The sequence below is a fragment of the Poecilia formosa genome, unplaced genomic scaffold (genome assembly GCF_000485575.1).
Source record: "Poecilia formosa unplaced genomic scaffold, Poecilia_formosa-5.1.2 Scaffold213, whole genome shotgun sequence".
Taxonomy (NCBI): domain Eukaryota; kingdom Metazoa; phylum Chordata; class Actinopteri; order Cyprinodontiformes; family Poeciliidae; genus Poecilia; species Poecilia formosa.
In genome coordinates this window covers 934,941-952,819 of record NW_006800152.1, presented here as the reverse complement: position 1 = coordinate 952,819, position 17,879 = coordinate 934,941, and the positions used below count along the sequence as shown (strand labels likewise).

General features: G+C 41.7%; 1 protein-coding gene across 12 annotated transcripts in view; it reads right to left on the bottom strand.

Annotated features, from left to right (window-relative positions):
* Positions 1–205: 205 nt before the first annotated feature.
* Positions 206–17,879, bottom strand: part of cdc42bpab (CDC42 binding protein kinase alpha (DMPK-like) b) — a 53,776-nt gene continuing 36,102 nt past the window's right edge. For 6 of the 12 annotated variants that reach the window (XM_016679486.1, XM_016679492.1, XM_016679494.1 and 3 more), the window contains 19 exons: positions 16,358–16,477; positions 15,428–15,511; positions 15,213–15,318; positions 14,599–14,735; positions 14,386–14,525; positions 13,999–14,080; positions 13,689–13,908; positions 13,511–13,573; positions 12,557–12,810; positions 11,340–11,464; positions 11,027–11,241; positions 10,838–10,935; positions 10,656–10,740; positions 9,784–9,907; positions 9,572–9,689; positions 8,333–8,453; positions 8,097–8,254; positions 6,467–6,541; positions 206–3,779 (listed from right to left, as the gene is read on the bottom strand). In XM_016679486.1, the coding sequence (XP_016534972.1) occupies positions 3,648–3,779; positions 6,467–6,541; positions 8,097–8,254; positions 8,333–8,453; positions 9,572–9,689; positions 9,784–9,907; positions 10,656–10,740; positions 10,838–10,935; positions 11,027–11,241; positions 11,340–11,464; positions 12,557–12,810; positions 13,511–13,573; positions 13,689–13,908; positions 13,999–14,080; positions 14,386–14,525; positions 14,599–14,735; positions 15,213–15,318; positions 15,428–15,511; positions 16,358–16,477 (2,457 nt within the window). In that variant the 3' untranslated portion in view covers positions 206–3,647. The remainder of the gene's footprint in view (positions 3,780–6,466; positions 6,542–8,096; positions 8,255–8,332; positions 8,454–9,571; positions 9,690–9,783; positions 9,908–10,655; positions 10,741–10,837; positions 10,936–11,026; positions 11,242–11,339; positions 11,465–12,556; positions 12,811–13,510; positions 13,574–13,688; positions 13,909–13,998; positions 14,081–14,385; positions 14,526–14,598; positions 14,736–15,212; positions 15,319–15,427; positions 15,512–16,357; positions 16,478–17,879) is intronic. The other 6 variants (XM_016679487.1, XM_007567784.2, XM_016679495.1 and 3 more) reach the window with 4 other exon arrangements.

The following is a 17,879-nucleotide window of genomic DNA, read 5'->3' as shown; positions in this document are numbered from 1 at the left end:
CGCACATTTGTAATGGAAACTCAGCTACTGAAGCACAATTGCACTGACAGAACAGAGGAAGTGTTTCAAATTTTTCGATTCTTTGCGTCAAAACCCATTTAATGTTGAGGGACAGGAGTTGAGCCGCACCGTCTTCTCAGATTGAGAATCAATTCAAAACCTTTTCTACCTTTATTGTAACGTATATCCTGTACAACTAAAAAAAAAATCTGTTCGAGCGAGAAAAAAATAAAGGTGCAACTACCTTTGAACTAATATTGTACTAATAGACTTTAAAAGCATTCAGTCCTTTTTGTGTATGAGTCTAGCAGCTTCGGCCCGCTCTGCTTGGAGGACGTCTCTTGTCTACATCAACTTATCAACCCTCCAGATTTGCAAACCCTTCTGTAGATTAAGATGTATACTTAGACTCATTGGGATGCTGAAAAATAAAATCCATCTTCAACTTTCTAATTGCAACTTTAACCACCTTCATTGAAAAAAACATGTTTCATATCAAGAAGAGTTAACCTCAGGATCATTTATTCCAAGTTGCTCCCTTTTTTAATTCTATCAAATGTTTTAGATTGAAATGTACAGGATGAAATGTACACTATATGTGGAAAGGTTTTGAACTGAGATCGTCTCATATCAAAAACAGAGTGTGTACATTGGAGGACCACCTGATGCAACAGTGCTTAAATCTCAACTTTGGTCTCTTAGCAACAAGGAACACTGAGCTTAGGTGAAATTTGGAGGTGTGTGTGCCCCTGTCCTTTGCTCCAAGTACAATTTCAACTGCTTGCCAACATAAGAAAGTAGTTTAGAAAAAACACGATTTCTTTTGGTATCTTAGCAACCAGCACTATTGAGCCCAGGTGCAATTTGGAGGTGTGTGTCCTCCAGGCATTGCTCCTGTGCAGTGAAATCCTAAGTCTGTTTAAATGTGTCCTTACTTGTAGCTACTGTAAATGTTACTGATGTTTTGTTTATAGATGTAAAAAGTTTTCATTTGTAATAAAAGCTTTTTAAAGAATCCATTTGGAGAAATGACCACACGGCAACAAGACGGGTGTGTATTTGTAACAGCCCTCCGCTTTATTGAAATACATCGGAGTCGGGTTAATATGAGTTCTCCACATCAGTGTGGCAGCCAGTTCCATACATTATTTTTGACCTTACACCTTAAATATTTTTGTGCAAAAAGGAATCTACATCACCTGTAGTGGGTTATCCTCAGTAAAACGCCCAAACCGTCCAAAAAAGGAGCAAGTAAAACAAACAAACCAAAAACAAAATGATTACATCTAGAACATGCAAAACTGTACAAATTATTACAAAGCAATCCTAGAAAAAAAAAAGTGTAATATGATATGAAAGAGCAAAAATAATATAGAAGGTACTGTAGATAAGACCTCATTGAAATGTAAAGGCGTTTGATTTTGTTTAGGCCTTCCTCCACAGAAAACTGTGGCACGTTGGCCATCGGATCACCTGCCACCCTTCGACTCACGCCGTCCGTCCCATAGGCCGACCTCGACACATTTCCTGAGATTTCCTTCCTCACTCCAGAACGTCTGGGATCAGTCAGTTTTTAAATTTTTTTTAAACATATCGACCGATGTTCAAACACCCCCCGCCCAAACAATGTCTGCTTCCTTTACCTCCTACTGGACACCACTTGCAGGTGAAAAACAGAGAGCTGCACGCTTAAAAAGGTTCAGGGTGTTGGAAAATAAGCTTTGAGCTTCAAATCACAATAGAAAATAAAATCCATAAACAAAACACTTGGAATGAGGTACAGAGAGCTAATTTGTTGGATTTCAACAGGGGGAAGCAGCAGGAATGACCACTGAAGTATGTAATGTTTGATTCCCTTATATGGAGCTGATCCTGGCAGGCTTCAACTTGGACTCTGCAATGGGGAGGAAAGAGAAAATACTGTGTACAATAGGAATGTTTGTTCTAAGTTTATCCAAAAGAAAACTGTTCAGCTTTAAGAATGTTTCTGTGTTTTAAATAACAGAAAATGGTGTTTGATTTGTGTCTAATCCACACAGGTTACTGTCAGATTCTGCTCCATTAATTGTCAGATTTTGCTCCAAGAGTTGTTCCTTTTGTAAATGGGGTTCAAAACTGGCAAAAATAAATGGCAGAAACTGCTAAACAGATACAGTAAAATACAACCAACAAATCCCCCTAAAACCAAACCAGAAAGCAAGTTCAGAGCTCCAACCCAGTTAATATTAGCAAAACAATCAGAAATACATCGGAGTCAAGCGCTGGTTTAAGTGTTTACATTCCTTGTTTTAGTGTTCTGTTTCCATCAAGAGCTTTTAATTGACATTTTAGCACATTTTTAACAAGCAAAGGCTGTGACAAAAGAAAGCATGTCACCAAAATGTCCCTCTTTTGTCCGTTTTTGGTTAAATAGAGCTTATCCATCGGTAGAGGGGTCGACCTTTTCTCCATCCCGGTACCACGGCCCATCGGACGACCAGAGGAGCCTTAGGGATGAGGCGTTTTGCTGCGTAAAACCACCACCTCAGTGTACGAGAGCGTAGATACATGTGTAATAGCAGGTTGGTGAGAAATGCAAATTTTCCACTAGATAGTTTGAGCAGTAGTGTCAATCCATAAATGGGGGGTGGAGGAGAAAAACACAAAAACCAAAAACACAACACAACGTGTCAGACGTAGAATATAAAACTAACTCATAAAACTGATTTAAAAAAAACAACAACAAAGTGGTTTAAAAATGGCTTTTTGTGTGAATAAAAACTCAAAATCACTCAAAACAAAAACCAGAAAACCAAATCAGGATTTCTTTGCTCATTCCCCATGTAGTTCTCTATAGTATTTTCCTTATCATATATTACTCTACTTTTAACCTATGTACATCATCGCGATGGGAATCAGTGACTTGGTCAGTTTGGTTGCACAGCAAAGTGGAACGTCTAACGCTACGACGACGGAGGACGCCTCCCTGGATGAACCAATGAGGAAGAGAGTAGCACAGTAGGAAGTAGGAAGGTTTTTTGCAAATGCTCAAAATAACAATAATAATTAGAAAATATAAAGTCACTGCACTGAGTATCAGGAGAAAACTAAAACTCATTCCTTTTCTTTCTCACTTCCTTTTTTTTAAATATGCGACATTTTTCGCAACACCCAAAGAAAAAGTGACTGTGGGAAAACGTTTGCTTCATGTCGCGTGGAAGCAAACCTAACCTTCCCCATCTAAGATCGATAAATAAATTAAAATTGTCCCCCTGAAACCCGGCTGGTCCTATGTACAAATACAAATCATTTTCTCTCATCGATTATCCGCTTCTTATTTTTTTTCTGTTGCGTCGTAAAGTTTGGCGTCTCTATGCGAATCTCTAAAGAGGGAAGGAGGGGCTGGGTAGGGAAGAGTGTCAGTGTCTATTCTGGATAATCATAGCGCATCTCTCATTCACTCATTTGGGGGTTTCCCCTCGAAAAGGCCCACAGTTGTAGTGTTTCCGTCCAATCAGGAAGCAACGTCCAGAGGCAGTTCATCAGGAGGAGGGAGCGGCAGATGGGAGGTGCAGTTCTCTGGGCAGTGGAGGTGAGAGGAGGGGGTGGTGTAGGGGCGAGGTTAGGGAGTCCTGTGCTGAATAGGGAGAGGGGAGCAGGGGGAGGGCTCATGTGTCCCAGCCCATCCGGTCTGTGCTCTCCAGGGACAAGGACTTGGTCTTGTGTGGGGACGCCGGGCTGGGGGGACTGCTGAAGGTGGAGCTGTTGGAGGCCGTGGAGTGACGGGGGGAGTCCGAGTCCTGGAGGGGAGGAGACGGAAAGAGAGAGAGGAGGAGTTAAAAACGTATAATAAAAAAAATGACAGGAAGGAGGGCTAAGATTCAGATTCTGTCATCAAAATACACTTAAAAACACAAAACCTTACAAGTATTTGCTCTAGTTTCTACTGCAAATATCTTAGTAAATTTGAAATAGGACAAAATTAACTTGCAAGTTACTTTTCAGCAAAACATAGGAACTTGTTTTAAGTTCCTCAATATTCGCCCAATATTCCTTAATATTGATGAAAAAAACTAAGTAAAATAATCTTCCAGGGGAACTAGTATTTTTTCATCAATTTTAAGAAAAAGTTAGTTTTGTCTTATTTCAACCGTGATGAGATATTTGCTCTAGGAACTAGACAACTTGGTGATATTTTGTGTTTTTGTGGTGTGAAAACTTTGGGTTTTTCTTATGACTTCTGAAAGTGGAGATGGTGCCCTGCAAAGTATTCACACCCCCTTCAACAATTCCTCACTTTGACACCCACAAACTTTAACTTTGAGATTTAGTGCGACAGACCAACACAAAGAAGTGCACAACTGTGAACAATGTGCGTTTCAAAGGATTCATCACACCCAAAGTGGTGAGTTCAGCTACTCAACCCCATTTAGTCTAATACCCCAAAATAAAATCCAGTGAAACTGATCGCAGTCTACAGTGAACATGGAAGAAGATGCTCTGATCTAACGCGACATATCAGCCTGAAGACACCATGAAACACGGCAATGGCACCGTCATGCTGTGGGGATAGCTTTTTTTTTTCCCCAGAGGTGACATGGAATGGAGGATGGAGGACCAGCCTGGGCAGAGCTTCACCTTCAAGCAGGAAACATGCAGCTAGAGCTTCTGTAGGATTACTTTAGTAATCGATTATTGTATCAATTTATCGATTAATCAGTTAAAATTGGGGAAAAAAATGGACACATTCTACAGATTTTTCATTTAACCACATAAGCCTTTTTTATACATTAAAATATATTAAAAGATGCAAATAAAATAACTACTTCACTTTTTGAAATAAGAAAATAAAACATTTTATTGCAGTAACAGCATTCCTTTAGTGAATTTGAACTGGGTGAAATTAAAACTGTGCCACTTGGGGAAAACGTATTTACAAATCTTCTACAAAATTTCTTTTTGTAGAGTTCTGGTTCAATTACTGCTCTAAATATGTTAGGGGTTTTTGCAGCAAATGGCATTTTTTGTGCCTATACAGTTAACGATTAATCGATTACTAAATTAGTTGACGATTACTTCAATAATTGATTTATCATGACTAATCGTTTCAGACCATTCTAAAGCTGGTTGTTACAATGGTTTAGTAAAAGTCCAGACTTAATTTAGAGGTCATATTATTTCCCAGTTGTCTATTTGTACAAACTACACATCATTTTCTGTTCACAATAATGCCTTACAGTGTTGGTCTATCACAAACGTCCCAAGTTACCATGACGATTACAACTCGGCATGATTCATTGATCTGCTGTGAGGGATGCAGTCCAGCACTTCACCAGCAAATCAACACCTCAACTGACCAGGAGGGATCAGCAGAAACCAAACATGCAGGCTGGAGCCGATGATGGAGGAGTGGAAGGTTTCCGATTCACCCTGAACTCATCACATACAGTCCGACTCACAGGAGACCAATAAATTACTGCGACTGACTCTGAAAACGGGACGATTTGGGCCAAACAGGAAGTGTGGCGGCTTCAGCCCGAGTGCTGGGTTGAAGTGTGTGTGATTCCACTTCCTGTCCTCAGGTCAGCGATGCCATCCTTCTGATTCGTTCTGGTTTAAACCCCCTAAAACCCCACAGATCCTACTGTGACTGCAACACAACACACCGTGGAGCAGCTTGAAAACACTGCAGGAACTAAATCTTACCAAGTAGTTATGCTCTAGTTTCTACTGCAAATATCTTAATACGCTTCAATTAAGACAAAACTAATTTAAAAATAACTTTTCAATAAGAAATAGAAGCTTGTCTAAATTAAATAGTTATTAATTAAAAATTAATAGTTTCACTGGCAATTATTTAACTTCTAACAAAACATTTCCATGTGTTATAAGTGGAATAATCTGCCAATGGAACTCGTAATTTTTCAGAATTATTAATGAACTATTTACCTAAAACAAGCTTCTAGTTTTTGCTGAAAAGTTACTTTTTGTTCCGTTTTGTTTTAATTGAAGTGTGTTAAGATATTTTTAGTAAAAACTAGACAAAAATTCTTTGTAAGATTCTGTGTTTTTGCAGTGAAAGTGTCAGCCTTTGTGCTGTAATGTACCAAGAAAACGTGCAGCAGGATTTACCCAAAGCATGCAACCTCACTTCCAACCAGTCTACTTCACTTCCTTCATCTGGATTTTGCTCATTTAGCCAGTAAACACTGAGAAGATCCCAACTTATGCTTTGTTTTATCCTGGTTGGGAACATGAGCAGGCCACCAGGGGGCGGTATGGAGGCAGACATGCTGTGATTCAGCAATGAGAAGCAGCGTTGTCACAACAGAAGCCTGATGGTGCAGAGAGAGAGGGAGGGGAGGCGGCGTCGTTCCAGTGATAACACGCATATGTGTGTGTGTGTGTGTGTGTGTGTGTGTGTGAGATCAGCAACACGGTGCTCTCTCGCTTCTGTGTGTTTGTCGTTGCAGGTTGAACACATTACCTTCATCTTACTAAGCAGGGTCCTTAAAGCCCTTTTCAGATCGGGGGTCTTCTCCGACGGCGAGACCGCCTGCCACTGCAGAGGAGAGTTCACACTCAGCACCCAGACAACATGCTGGGGAGGGGGGGCAGGCATGGGGGGCAGGGTTCAGCTGGGTCAGGTCAGGGGGGCAACAAATGTGGCGAAATGGGAGGCGGAAACATCCAGGCTCATGAGGATGGGACAGCCAGGAGGGGAGACGCTGGCCGGCTACCATAGCAACAACCTCGTTATGATCGCAGAGAGGCTAAAACACCGGAGAGCTGGGATGAGGTGGGACGGCTGAAACAGCTGCTGGGATGACTGGGACTGATGGGAACCAGTCTGAGGGAATTCCTGGTTCAGCTAGGGGAACGTTCATGGTCTCAGTCTAGAACTACAGCGCCTAGCACAAGGATTCAGAAAAACCAGAGCTCCTTCACACCCGTCGCGTCACAGCCACAAACTTCACCAGATCCTAATGCCGCTTTGCTGAGAGGGCAAAGGAGCAGCATCATCAGGAAGTGGAGAGAAGAGGATGAGTGGTTTAAAAAGAAATGACAAGATAGAAATCTTCTCCGCCGGAAAACATGGTGGAAATCTTTACCAAAAATAAAAAATAAAAACAAAAAGAGGACTGATACATTGTCTTCTATAGGATGTTGATGTTTGTGAAAAAAATATTTAAAGAAAAAAAAAAAACAGTTTTCAATGTAGTGAGGAGAAAAATAATTATTATTTTGTCATTCTGCAGTGGAAATGTAATGCAGGATATATTCCATGCAAAATAATAAAAAAAAAGGCTGAATCTCCATTTGTTGCATATATATACACATACGTATACACACACACTTTTTTTTAATAAGTTAGATTCTGCAAATTATTTTTTGCCAAACGATTAAAAGCCACTGTAGAAGATCCACAGAGCCACAGTCTGCAGATCAGAGAAGTACACACCACCTTCAGTCCCTCCACTATTAGCAAGTCTGTGATTGTGGAAATTCACACAAAACCAACAGATTCAGATTCTTTTGGTGTGTCAACGCTCAATTATGAGTTTATTGCACATTTTCTGTAAAAATGTTCAAAATCACTGGCAGTGACTGCTAACTCCCACCTGCAGGTGGCAGTGTTTCTTACTCCTACCACACTGCTTCCCCAGCTGTACTTGACGGCAAACTGGTTAGTGATCTATATGTTGAGTAAAAATGTACCTAAATGTACCTATAAATGTAATTTTTGCACCACAAAGTCATTTTGATTAAAACAAAGAATCACAAAAACTATCATGACATCCTGGAGGTACCAATGCTTTCACACAAGGATTTGAAAGTCAAATATTTCACAAATTCCTCCAGCATTCCTCACTCCTCTGCTGATCCATCATGTAAATTTAACAGGATGGAGTTTGTGGTTGTGACAACATGTGAAAAAGCTCAACACAGTCGGCTGGTTTAGTCTCCATACAGACTCTAATGCTTCTGTGGAATGATTGTTTTGAATGGTTAGTTAAAGTAACTTCAGTCTTGAGGGGTCCAAACTGGAATGAGTCAGATGTTGTAGAACTGACCACACATGCAGCTGCATGTCGGGGTTCAGCCCGCCTACTGACCTCTCTGTCGAACTGGGAGAGCGGAGCATCGCCGCAGTCCATCCCCCCGCCAGAGGACAGGGAGCTCTCGGAGGGCGAGGTCATGGTCTGGCGTTTGGACCCGTAGCTTCCCCCGGACAGCTCCCTGCGCAGAGCGCTGCCGTTCTGAGACGACGAGCCTGGACCCGGAGGAAAACAAGTCAGCTAAAGGCACCAAACTGAAACCACATCTGGAAACGTCAGCCTCCAATACTCACGTATGCCCAGTCCACTGCTGGCGCTCATGGAGCGGCCCGGCTCCCCCCGGTTCTTGGTGATGGAGGGGATGCTGACGGAGCCGCTGAACCCCGCCCGGGTCTCCTGAACACGGACGTTCTGCTTTAAACGCAGCAAGTGGACAGGAGGGGGGAGGAGGGGGTGCAGTGTGAGGGAGGGGGCGGCAGTGAGTGCACAGCATGCTCAAGCTAAAACACACACACACATACACACACACACTGTGGTGGATCTGAACATAACAAGCTGACCTTCATTCCATCTGCAGCTACATAACATGGTGAAGGATGGAGCAGCTCCAGCAGTGCAGAAGTAGTTTTGTTTTTTTGGTCTAAGTGAGAACTAAACCGTGAAGAAGCTTCTACAGCAGGGGTGTCCAGAACTTTTTGTCACAGGGGCCATAAATAAATATTTTATAAAACTAAAATCTCCAACAACAAAAAAAGATAAATATGACTTAAAAGAAATTTGACTTACAAATTTAAAACTTGGAAATTAGGCCTCTGTTTCTTTAAGAAACTCCTGCTCTTTCTGAAACCTCGCCAAAGTGGCTCATTTATTAACCCTTTAAAAATGCTTTAACAGAGTCACCTTGAGAAGTAGCTGCTATAATGAGCTTAGCAGATGCTCAGTTCCACCAGGTAATGCTAATTGCTGCTGGCTAGTCTGTAGGAGTAAGTAAAACAGCCTCTGACAGGCTTTTAATTTAATGACATGTTTGGTGTGCTTTTCCTGTGTGTTTTGTGAAGTGCTTTGTGATTTTATCTGTGAATAGTACTCTTCTAATAAAATTTCTACGTACTTGAAGGATTTCTCAAACATGCATGAAAGAATCAAAACAACACTACATGTATGCTTTTGATGAGGGAATAATAATATAACATGATGTAATGCTCAAAAAGGTCAACTTTACATAGCACTGTCTCCTTAATATGGTAATTAAAAGGAGATTTTGGTGCTCTAGATGTGGTCTCAGTTACCATGACAATAAAAACAAAGAATAAATCTTTGAAAAGATGCTCACTTTGTGCGCCATCTAACATTTTTGCACAATTTTGATTTAAAAATGGCAGTTTTGTCCTAATTTAATTTTTAATAGCGAGAAGGAGAAGGCTGAAGAAAATAAATAAATAAATAAATTTTAAAAATCAGTCCGGATGTCACAACATTGAACACTCTTGCCCTGCGGTGTGTTTCCCTGTGGTCGGTGTGTGTGCTCGTACCATAGGGAGATCTTTCAGGATCTGGATCCCGTCTCCTGGTCCCATGTGGGCCACATGGTTGAAGTTGGTGGGGTTGGAGATCAGCTTGTTCCTCATTTCTGGATCTCGCAGCATGTCTCTGTAACCGTGACGACACAGGAACAAAGGTGAGCGAACAGGACCCGGAAACAGCAGACGCACAGATCAGAACCAGGGCCGGCACCGGGCACTACCTCCTCTGCTGCAGCCGCTCCTCCTCTGGTATCCTGAAGGAGAAGCGCCGCTTGTTGTTTATGTTGCGCACCATCTGCTTCCTGCTGTTGTCTGACGTCTCCGGGACGACCAGCTCATCCCCCTCTGAAACACCAAAGCAGGAGTCTTCCTCACTTCTAGCCAACCACTGAGACACGAACACCTTCATCTCCTCTCATTCACTTCAGTTTAACTATTCACACCCCTAAAACTTTAAAGTCCTACTGGGTTTTATGTGATGTTCACTTCCTGGTTTTTAACTTTATCTTCATGAAAACTGAAAATCATGTTGCTCATACGCATCAAACCCTCCAGAGTCAAAACTTTACACAATCAAACACAAAGAGTGAAAACTTTCCTGTTAGTTTTACCTGCTCAATAATAAACTGCATTTTTATGAAATTTCTATATCTTAAGATATTAAAGATGAAAAACATAAAAAGGGGTTTGACCGTTGTCTTGTTAAAAAAAGAAAAAATTAATTTCCAGATTTTTTCTGCCATCGATTGATTTCTATTTTGTTGGCCAAATAGCAAAACTGAGGCCTTCACAGAAATGTATTAAGATTAAATTACACAAAGCTAGACTAATTATTTGACCATCAATAGCAATCAGTTATGTTGTAATTTATTTAGGGGTATCGGAGTAAAGGGAGCCGATTTTTATTTGCCAAAAAATAGGAACCGACACATAATTTTATTTCAGTGATAAATCCTAGTAAAATAGTTGTTTGTGATTCAAAGGTGACTAAATATGGAATACTGTGAGATATCAATCTTTTCCAAGGAATTTTACTCCAAGATGCTTTCTTGTTAGTAGGAAGAGTTTAGGTCAACGCAGAAAGCGCTCTTACCAGCCATCTTGTTTCTAAAGTAGATCAGGCGCACCGTTTCCAGGCCCAGCAGGTTCAGAGATCCATCAACATTCAGAGGTCGCACCTACAGCAGCAGCAGAAGAGAAACCTGTCGTCATTAACACTGAGACGGTGATGAACATTATTCTCTCTCCACCAGATGGCGCCCCAGAGACACAGACCTTCTTCAGAGGAATGGTCTGGATCCACTCCATGGTATTCACATCAAACACATCCACGGCGTTCTCACTGTACACCGACAGGTAGGGGGCGTTGTAGCCTGGACACAAGAACACACTGAGCTACAGGAATCAGGTTTTCCTTTTTTTTTTTAAATCTTTTTGTGTGTGTTTGAGCCCGGTCCAACTCACAGGCAGCGCTGGGATGAGCCGGCCACATGAGCTCCTGCTGCCGTGACCTCCGACCCTGAGAGTCTACATAGACCCCGATGGAGCTGAAGCACAGCAGCAGCTCCTTGCTGGAGATCTCCACGGCGCACAGCGCGCTCAGGCCCTGCTGCGGGATGAAGGCCAGGGTGTGGTCCTCATGGTGCAGCAGGCTGACCGGGGACACGTCGCCATGGACACTGCGGACGGCATTGGGTTACTTTGATGGATTCAACACGTGTGTGTGTGTGTGTGTGTGTGTATGTGTGTGATGAACTGTAATCCAAAAGAAGGAAACCTGTAGCGTGTGAAGCCGGACTGGTAGCCCACGTAAAGACGCTCGCTGAGCAGCCCCATCCACTGGACGGGCCCCGGGGCCTGCAGCTCCCGCAGCACTCGGTGGCGAGATTTCCCCTTATTCACCTGCAGGAAGGGAAAGTCTTTAATTTCACATGAGCTCAGGGTCAAAATAAACCTGATGATGTCACTGCATGACCCATAGCATTAGCTAATTAGCACAGGCGCTAGCAGAAATACTTCCAGAGATGGCATTTTTATTTCTATTTTTTTTGTTTTATTTTGTATTTTATTGTAATTGTAAAAATACTATCTGATTTAGAGGGAACACAAGAATTAAAGATAAAAAAAAGGTTTAACCTCATTTTGCTAGACTGACTCTTTAAAAAAAATAAAACAAATCAAGTAAATTTATGTGCCTGTGTACAATAATCAAACGTGAGGAAAGAGAGTAATAAATTAGTGCTTCTCGTGATCACATGGGTTCACTGTTGTATAGTTTGATAACTTGTTTAGTAAATCTCATTAAAGATGTGATCAGGGCATCTGCAGCCTTCAGCAAGTCAATGTAAGAGTTTTTAAGACCTTAATGCTACCTTGAATACAATTTAAGACTGAAAACACTATAAGGGAATAGTTGGTTCATTACAATCAAGAATAGCAAAAACTGGGAACCTGGCATTATGCCCATAATAAACACATAAAAAAAGCTTGCTAGCTAGCTAGGAAGGGTATATTAGCAGCTAGTTAGCAGTAGCCTCAACCACCTTGAGCCAGAATGTAATGAAGATGGTCACATGTCTCAAACTTTTGCCTGGCTGAATTGTCCAATGAAAAAATACTACGTCAAATAGTCCTGCCACAACAAAATATAAGACCTCCATTAATGTATTTAAGGCCAACTTACATTTTTTTTATGTATCAAAGCCATTTTATGGCCTTAATTTTAGATATGAATTTAAGACTTTCTAAGGATGATCAGACCCTGGTATTATTATAAAAGTAAAGGTCTTGATATGTCAATGTTGAGTCCACCAGAGGGCGCATCCACGGCATAATTACCTTACAGTCCCATGAATTCAATACACAATTTTATACTGCATAATAACCTTTGGACTAAATTATGACAATTATTATCCATTAAGAGAATTATAACATTATCTAGGAAAATAGGTCCTGCCGTGCGGATCGTCCAGAGCCTGTCCGACTCCTCCTCACCTCGTAGCAGATGACTTTACTCTTCATGGCCACACAGAGGCAGGTGAGGGAGCCGTTCCGGACCGGCCCCGACACCAGACTCTGGCAGTTTTTCGTTTCGGCCAGCTTGTTGGATTCGGTCTCGCGGCCGTCCAGCGCCTGGGTGGGTATGAGGCGGACGTGGCGGTTCCGCCCCGAGATGACGGCCAGCAGCTGCTCCTGGGGAATCAGGTCGATCTGGTAGACCTTCTTGTTGTCTCCCACACGGATTATTTCTACAAAAAGAGTTATGTCCATTATGGATTAAATTTAAGACCTGTAATACAGGTCTTAAATAAATATATATTTATGGAGGAAGAAATGTTTCCAGTTGTTAGATTAACTACAGAAAATGTCACATTCTTACTTCAGAACTTCAGAAAACAGAATGATTGCCATCTGAGGCTCTATTTTGCTGTGGTACTATGCTCTGCTCCTTTTCCTCAATCTCCTCCTCCTCTGTATTTCCCTCAACAGTAACAGTTGCGTTGAAATAAAATTCTTCAGTATGTAGGAGTTTTGACTGACCACCATGTTTGAGTCGCAGCAAATACTAGCGCTAGTACTAGCCGCCTCCACCGTTTTCTGTGCAAAGCTTTTTGTACATAATGCATGTAGCATCACATGTGTTGGCAGCTGAAGGCGAAGATTAAACGTCATCCTGCCAACTGGCGATCATTAATGAACCACCTCGAGTCAGATACATAAGATGTCTGCATGCGACTCAAACTATCAGCTGATGGAAAGTCCTGTGAGGTAAAACAAAACTACATAAAATATATGAGATTAAGTAGTGTTGCCATGACAAAGCTGAATTTTTAAAATGCATTTAAGGCAGTTTAAGACTTTAAGAATGCACAGACATCCTCTTCCTCTTCATCCTACCAGTTCAGAGGTGAATGAACCAGAATGATAATCATGTTAACGTGATCTTACCATCTTTGGTGACATGGATGACAAAGAGGCCTTCTTCGTTGCCAAGGGCAACGCGCTCATGATCTGAAGGCAGATTAAACGGAGAAAGACCACCATTTAAGGACCCGGAGGGTAAAAATAAAAAACAGAGGACTCCAGTCCTTTAACTGTCTGACAGTAGGAATCTCTGTTGGCCCACCTATGATAGCAGCAGACTGGGTGGTCTTGATGAGGGGCAGGGTGCAGTCGTACGCCTCCTTGGGGACGTAGACGAAGCGCTCCTTCAGCTTGTTCTTCTTCAGGATGCGGTGCAGCTCGTTGAGCAGACACACCCACTTGTTCCTCTCCTGGTCGCTGTCGGCCAGGATCAGGATGGACGCCTTGTGGCTGCTGGAGGGGGAGAGCTGGGACGCTGTCACCTGGAGAGACAGAGAGAGCGGAGGTCAGAGGTCAGAAGAAGCACAAATCAAACAGTGTTTTAAGAAGGAAGCAGCAGCAGAGCCCCTCACTCTGAATATGCAGGGTATGTCCTTGCGGCTGGCGTGGATGACATCCGATTCCAAAACCGAGCTGACTGAAAACTCCTCGTCCCTGTGAGATAGGCAGAGGTCAAAGGTTAAACACGCAGGTCAAAGCTTCTTCTATTTAAACTTGTAGCTAAAGCTCTTGAAAATTGCCCAGCAACAATTGAATCCCTGCACGAAGGATGTCCAGTTCTGGGTGCATCGTGATTCAGTGATAATTAGTCTGAACTAAGTTTGCTTTGGCAGAACCACAGACAGACATGTACTCATAAGTAGTAATTAGGTTTGATTCTGTTCTGAACGGTGACTTTGGTCATGTTACTGGAACTCATATTGTTGTTGATGCTGTTGTCCTCGTCTCTGTCGGTTTACCTCATATCCAACACCTGGCTGACGATGACGCTCGGTTGGGCGGCCTTCCCTTCGCCCAGCTCATAGAGAAACAGTTTGAAGTCACACACCACAGCCATGGCTTTCTGCCAGCCCTTCTTCACGCCGGTGGGTTTGGGAACCTGCAGACGGAGCGGAGCTCAGCTTCAGGAAAACGTTTGGCTCTGTGGGGCTCTGGTTTCTCAGATCACTCACCCTCACATAGCCCTCGTACGCAGTACCGATGCCCCTCTGGGGGTCGATGCCCAGCGGGCCCTTGGTCTGGTCCTGGGGCACGGGACACACAGCTGGAGCTTTGTCCGCACAAGTTACGTGGCAGGAAAAATTACACACTGAACACACAACAAACACAAAGCAAAAACATGAAGGTGCATCAAGAACTCAACCTGCAAAATGAGAAAACAAATCAGTAAAATTCAAGCACTTTCAAGGTGAATTTTCAAACTTTTCCAGCACCACATTTTGGAGACAAAAATAATGGAGATTAACTAAAAAAAATAAATAAATAGATCACTATTATATAATATATTACTAATAATGCCTTGTGATAGTCTTATACAATCTACAGAAGGGACAATGTAAACTAGAATATAATAAATGTTATGTTTTTAAATGTCTAACACAACCTATACATCAAATAACATCTTCCAAATTTGGGATTTCAATCAAGCATTAGATTGCGTTTTATTACAAAACAGAAATCAAGCACTTTCCAAATCTTGAAAATATCTAACATCAAGAGTTTTCAAGGATTTGGAGGATCCATATGAATCCAGTTTATTGTCAGGTTGTGTTTTCCGGTTTCTTACCCTCACAGGTGCAGCCCTGACGGATGAGCCCCACCATGAGGGAGGTGCACTGGTTGCACTTTGTGGGAGCGTTGAAGGACTTGACGACAAACTGATGTGCTTTGGGCTGTTGGAGGCGGACATGAGAAACAGTGTTTATCAAAGTTTCAGCCGAGAGAGATCCTAGATTACTTCCTTAAAAAAAAACAACAACAAAAACAAAAAACCAGCCTAACCTTTGGTGAGGAGCGTCCGATGCTGCCGTAACCTCCTGAACGCATGGTGGGGGTCTGAACAGCTCGGCCTGGGTGGTCTATCAGCTGCAGAACAAAACAGAGATAACTTTAAATGCTAATGAACGATCTCTTCAATGCAGAGCTTGGATTTACGGCCAAAATTCTGGCCAGAATTATGTTGAGGAAATAAAGAAAGTAAGGTTCAGAAGTCAATCAGACTGTGACAAGCGGCTCTGCTCCCATCAATCACACATCCCAGATGATGTGCACACGACTCACAACAAGCAACAAGATAGAACTGGAAGACATTCATCAAAAGCTAAAAACGGAAAAACTTAAACAGCTTTCTGACTTACATGTTGGCCTAAAAACAAAAGCAGTAACATTTTAATTAAAATAATGAGTCAGTTGGAGTTATTTACATGTTAAGTGAACACCACTCATCCTCTTTCTTATTCTACTTTATTGTTTGTTTGTTTTTTTTGGAAATTTGCATGTAAGTTTGTTTATGTATTTGTAGTTATGTTAAGGAAAGCTTGGAGAAATGAGAAATAAAACGTTGGGTTTACTTTGCGTGTATAATTTAAATTAATTATCTGGGTTGGATCGGGCTCTAAACTCCGGTTCAGTTCAACAACGTCTAAACTATTATAAACCCACAAAAAAAAAGTCTAAACAGAAAAATGCTGATTTGCTCCATCAGACATCGTTTTTCTTGCTGTTATTGTGCTGCAGGATTCTTCTCCGTAACTAAATTACCTGTAATTCATAGTGGATGACTGAGCCAACAGTGGCAGCACTATGAGCTGCAGACGCTATTTATGCCACTAACAATTGTTCATCAGGATATTTGGAAGTGTTTTGTGCGTGCCAAACATTCCTGTCTAATTCCCGTGGGCGGCTCGGCTAAAACAAGTTGGATTATCTGACCTCTATCGGCTCCATGTCGCTCGCCATGGAAGGGGAACGGGAATGCGACTTTAGATGGGACTTGGGGTCGTCTTCCCGAGACGGAGTGCTGGAGGGGGTGAAGTTATCCATGGAGTCCACCTGAGGAGAGCAGAATACAGAGAGGGGAGAGGAAGAGTTGGGCGGTTAGGAAAAGGATGGACAGAGCAGGAAGTAAAACGGATCAGTAGAAACATGCAGCAGTCATGCTGACAGAGAAAGATGGTGGACAGGACAGGAGGTGGTCCACTTAAATTGACCCCAATTTAATCACCTCATGTTCTCTAACATCACAACACCACGACCCTGTTAACTGCACCAAATACACCACAAACCATGCAAGGCCATCACACACACACATCATACACAAACAGGTAGACACCGTGTCACTGAGGTATTCACATCCCTTTAACTTTTCCACACCTTGTTGGGTTACAAACTTCAATGTCATTAGTGAGATTTTACCTGAGCAACACGATGTAGAGCATAGATGGGAGGAAACTGAAGAATGGTTTCATAAAACTCAGATTTTCTTTATTTAGAGTGTCAGAGCATCCTTTAAATAAGACATTAAGGCCTTTAAAGATCTTACATTTGTTTAAAAAATGTAAGTCGGCCTTAAATCACAGGTCTTACATTTTGTCGTGGCAGGGCTATTTACTCTTATATTCTCTGTAGTTTATTTTCCTTGTGAGATTTTTCTGTCAGATAAAAGTTTGAGTCGTGGGTAGACACCGTTATTGAGTTCTGTGACTTGAAGGGGGTCAGGCTACCGCAAACTAGCTGCTAACATGCTCAAACTAGCTAGCTAGCTTTTTAACTTTCATCAAAAAAAGTGTAAATTATCTCCAGTTGCCAGGGCAACGTTTGTTTTGCCACTGTCTCTTTTCTGTTGCCAACCTGTAAGAAGCTACGCTCTGGACAAAAATATCATAACTATATGAAATACATGATTTTCTGTTATACATTTCTGTTGTGACACAGGATAATTTTGTTTTCAGAGACTTTGTAATTCATTTTATTTGTTGTTGTTTTTTTGTCATTTATTTTGGATATTTAAAATTTCTTCCAGTTCATGTGTTAAATCTTCATTAAAATTGAAAGTTTATTGATATTTGAGAATGTGTTTTTGCATTATTATACCATTACCACTACACCTGAAAAGGTCTCAAAACAACAACATTGTCATTTATTTCAATAACTTCTGGGACAATTTAGTAACTGTGAAAGGTCTAGATTCAAGTCTTAATAATGGTCTTTAAAAAGTCTAATATTGGAGTTAATGAAACCTGCAGAAATGCTGTTATGGGTATCAGAGTGAAAAAGGGCTGAATGTTATTCTTTCACTTTATAGCTACTCTATTGTTCCAATACCTAAGTACCAAACTGTTAAGTTCAACGGATGTGAATACTTTACAGCAGGACACACAGACAGTTTTTCTCCGCTGCCTCCGGACAGCCGGCCACACACACACACACACACACACACACACACACACACACA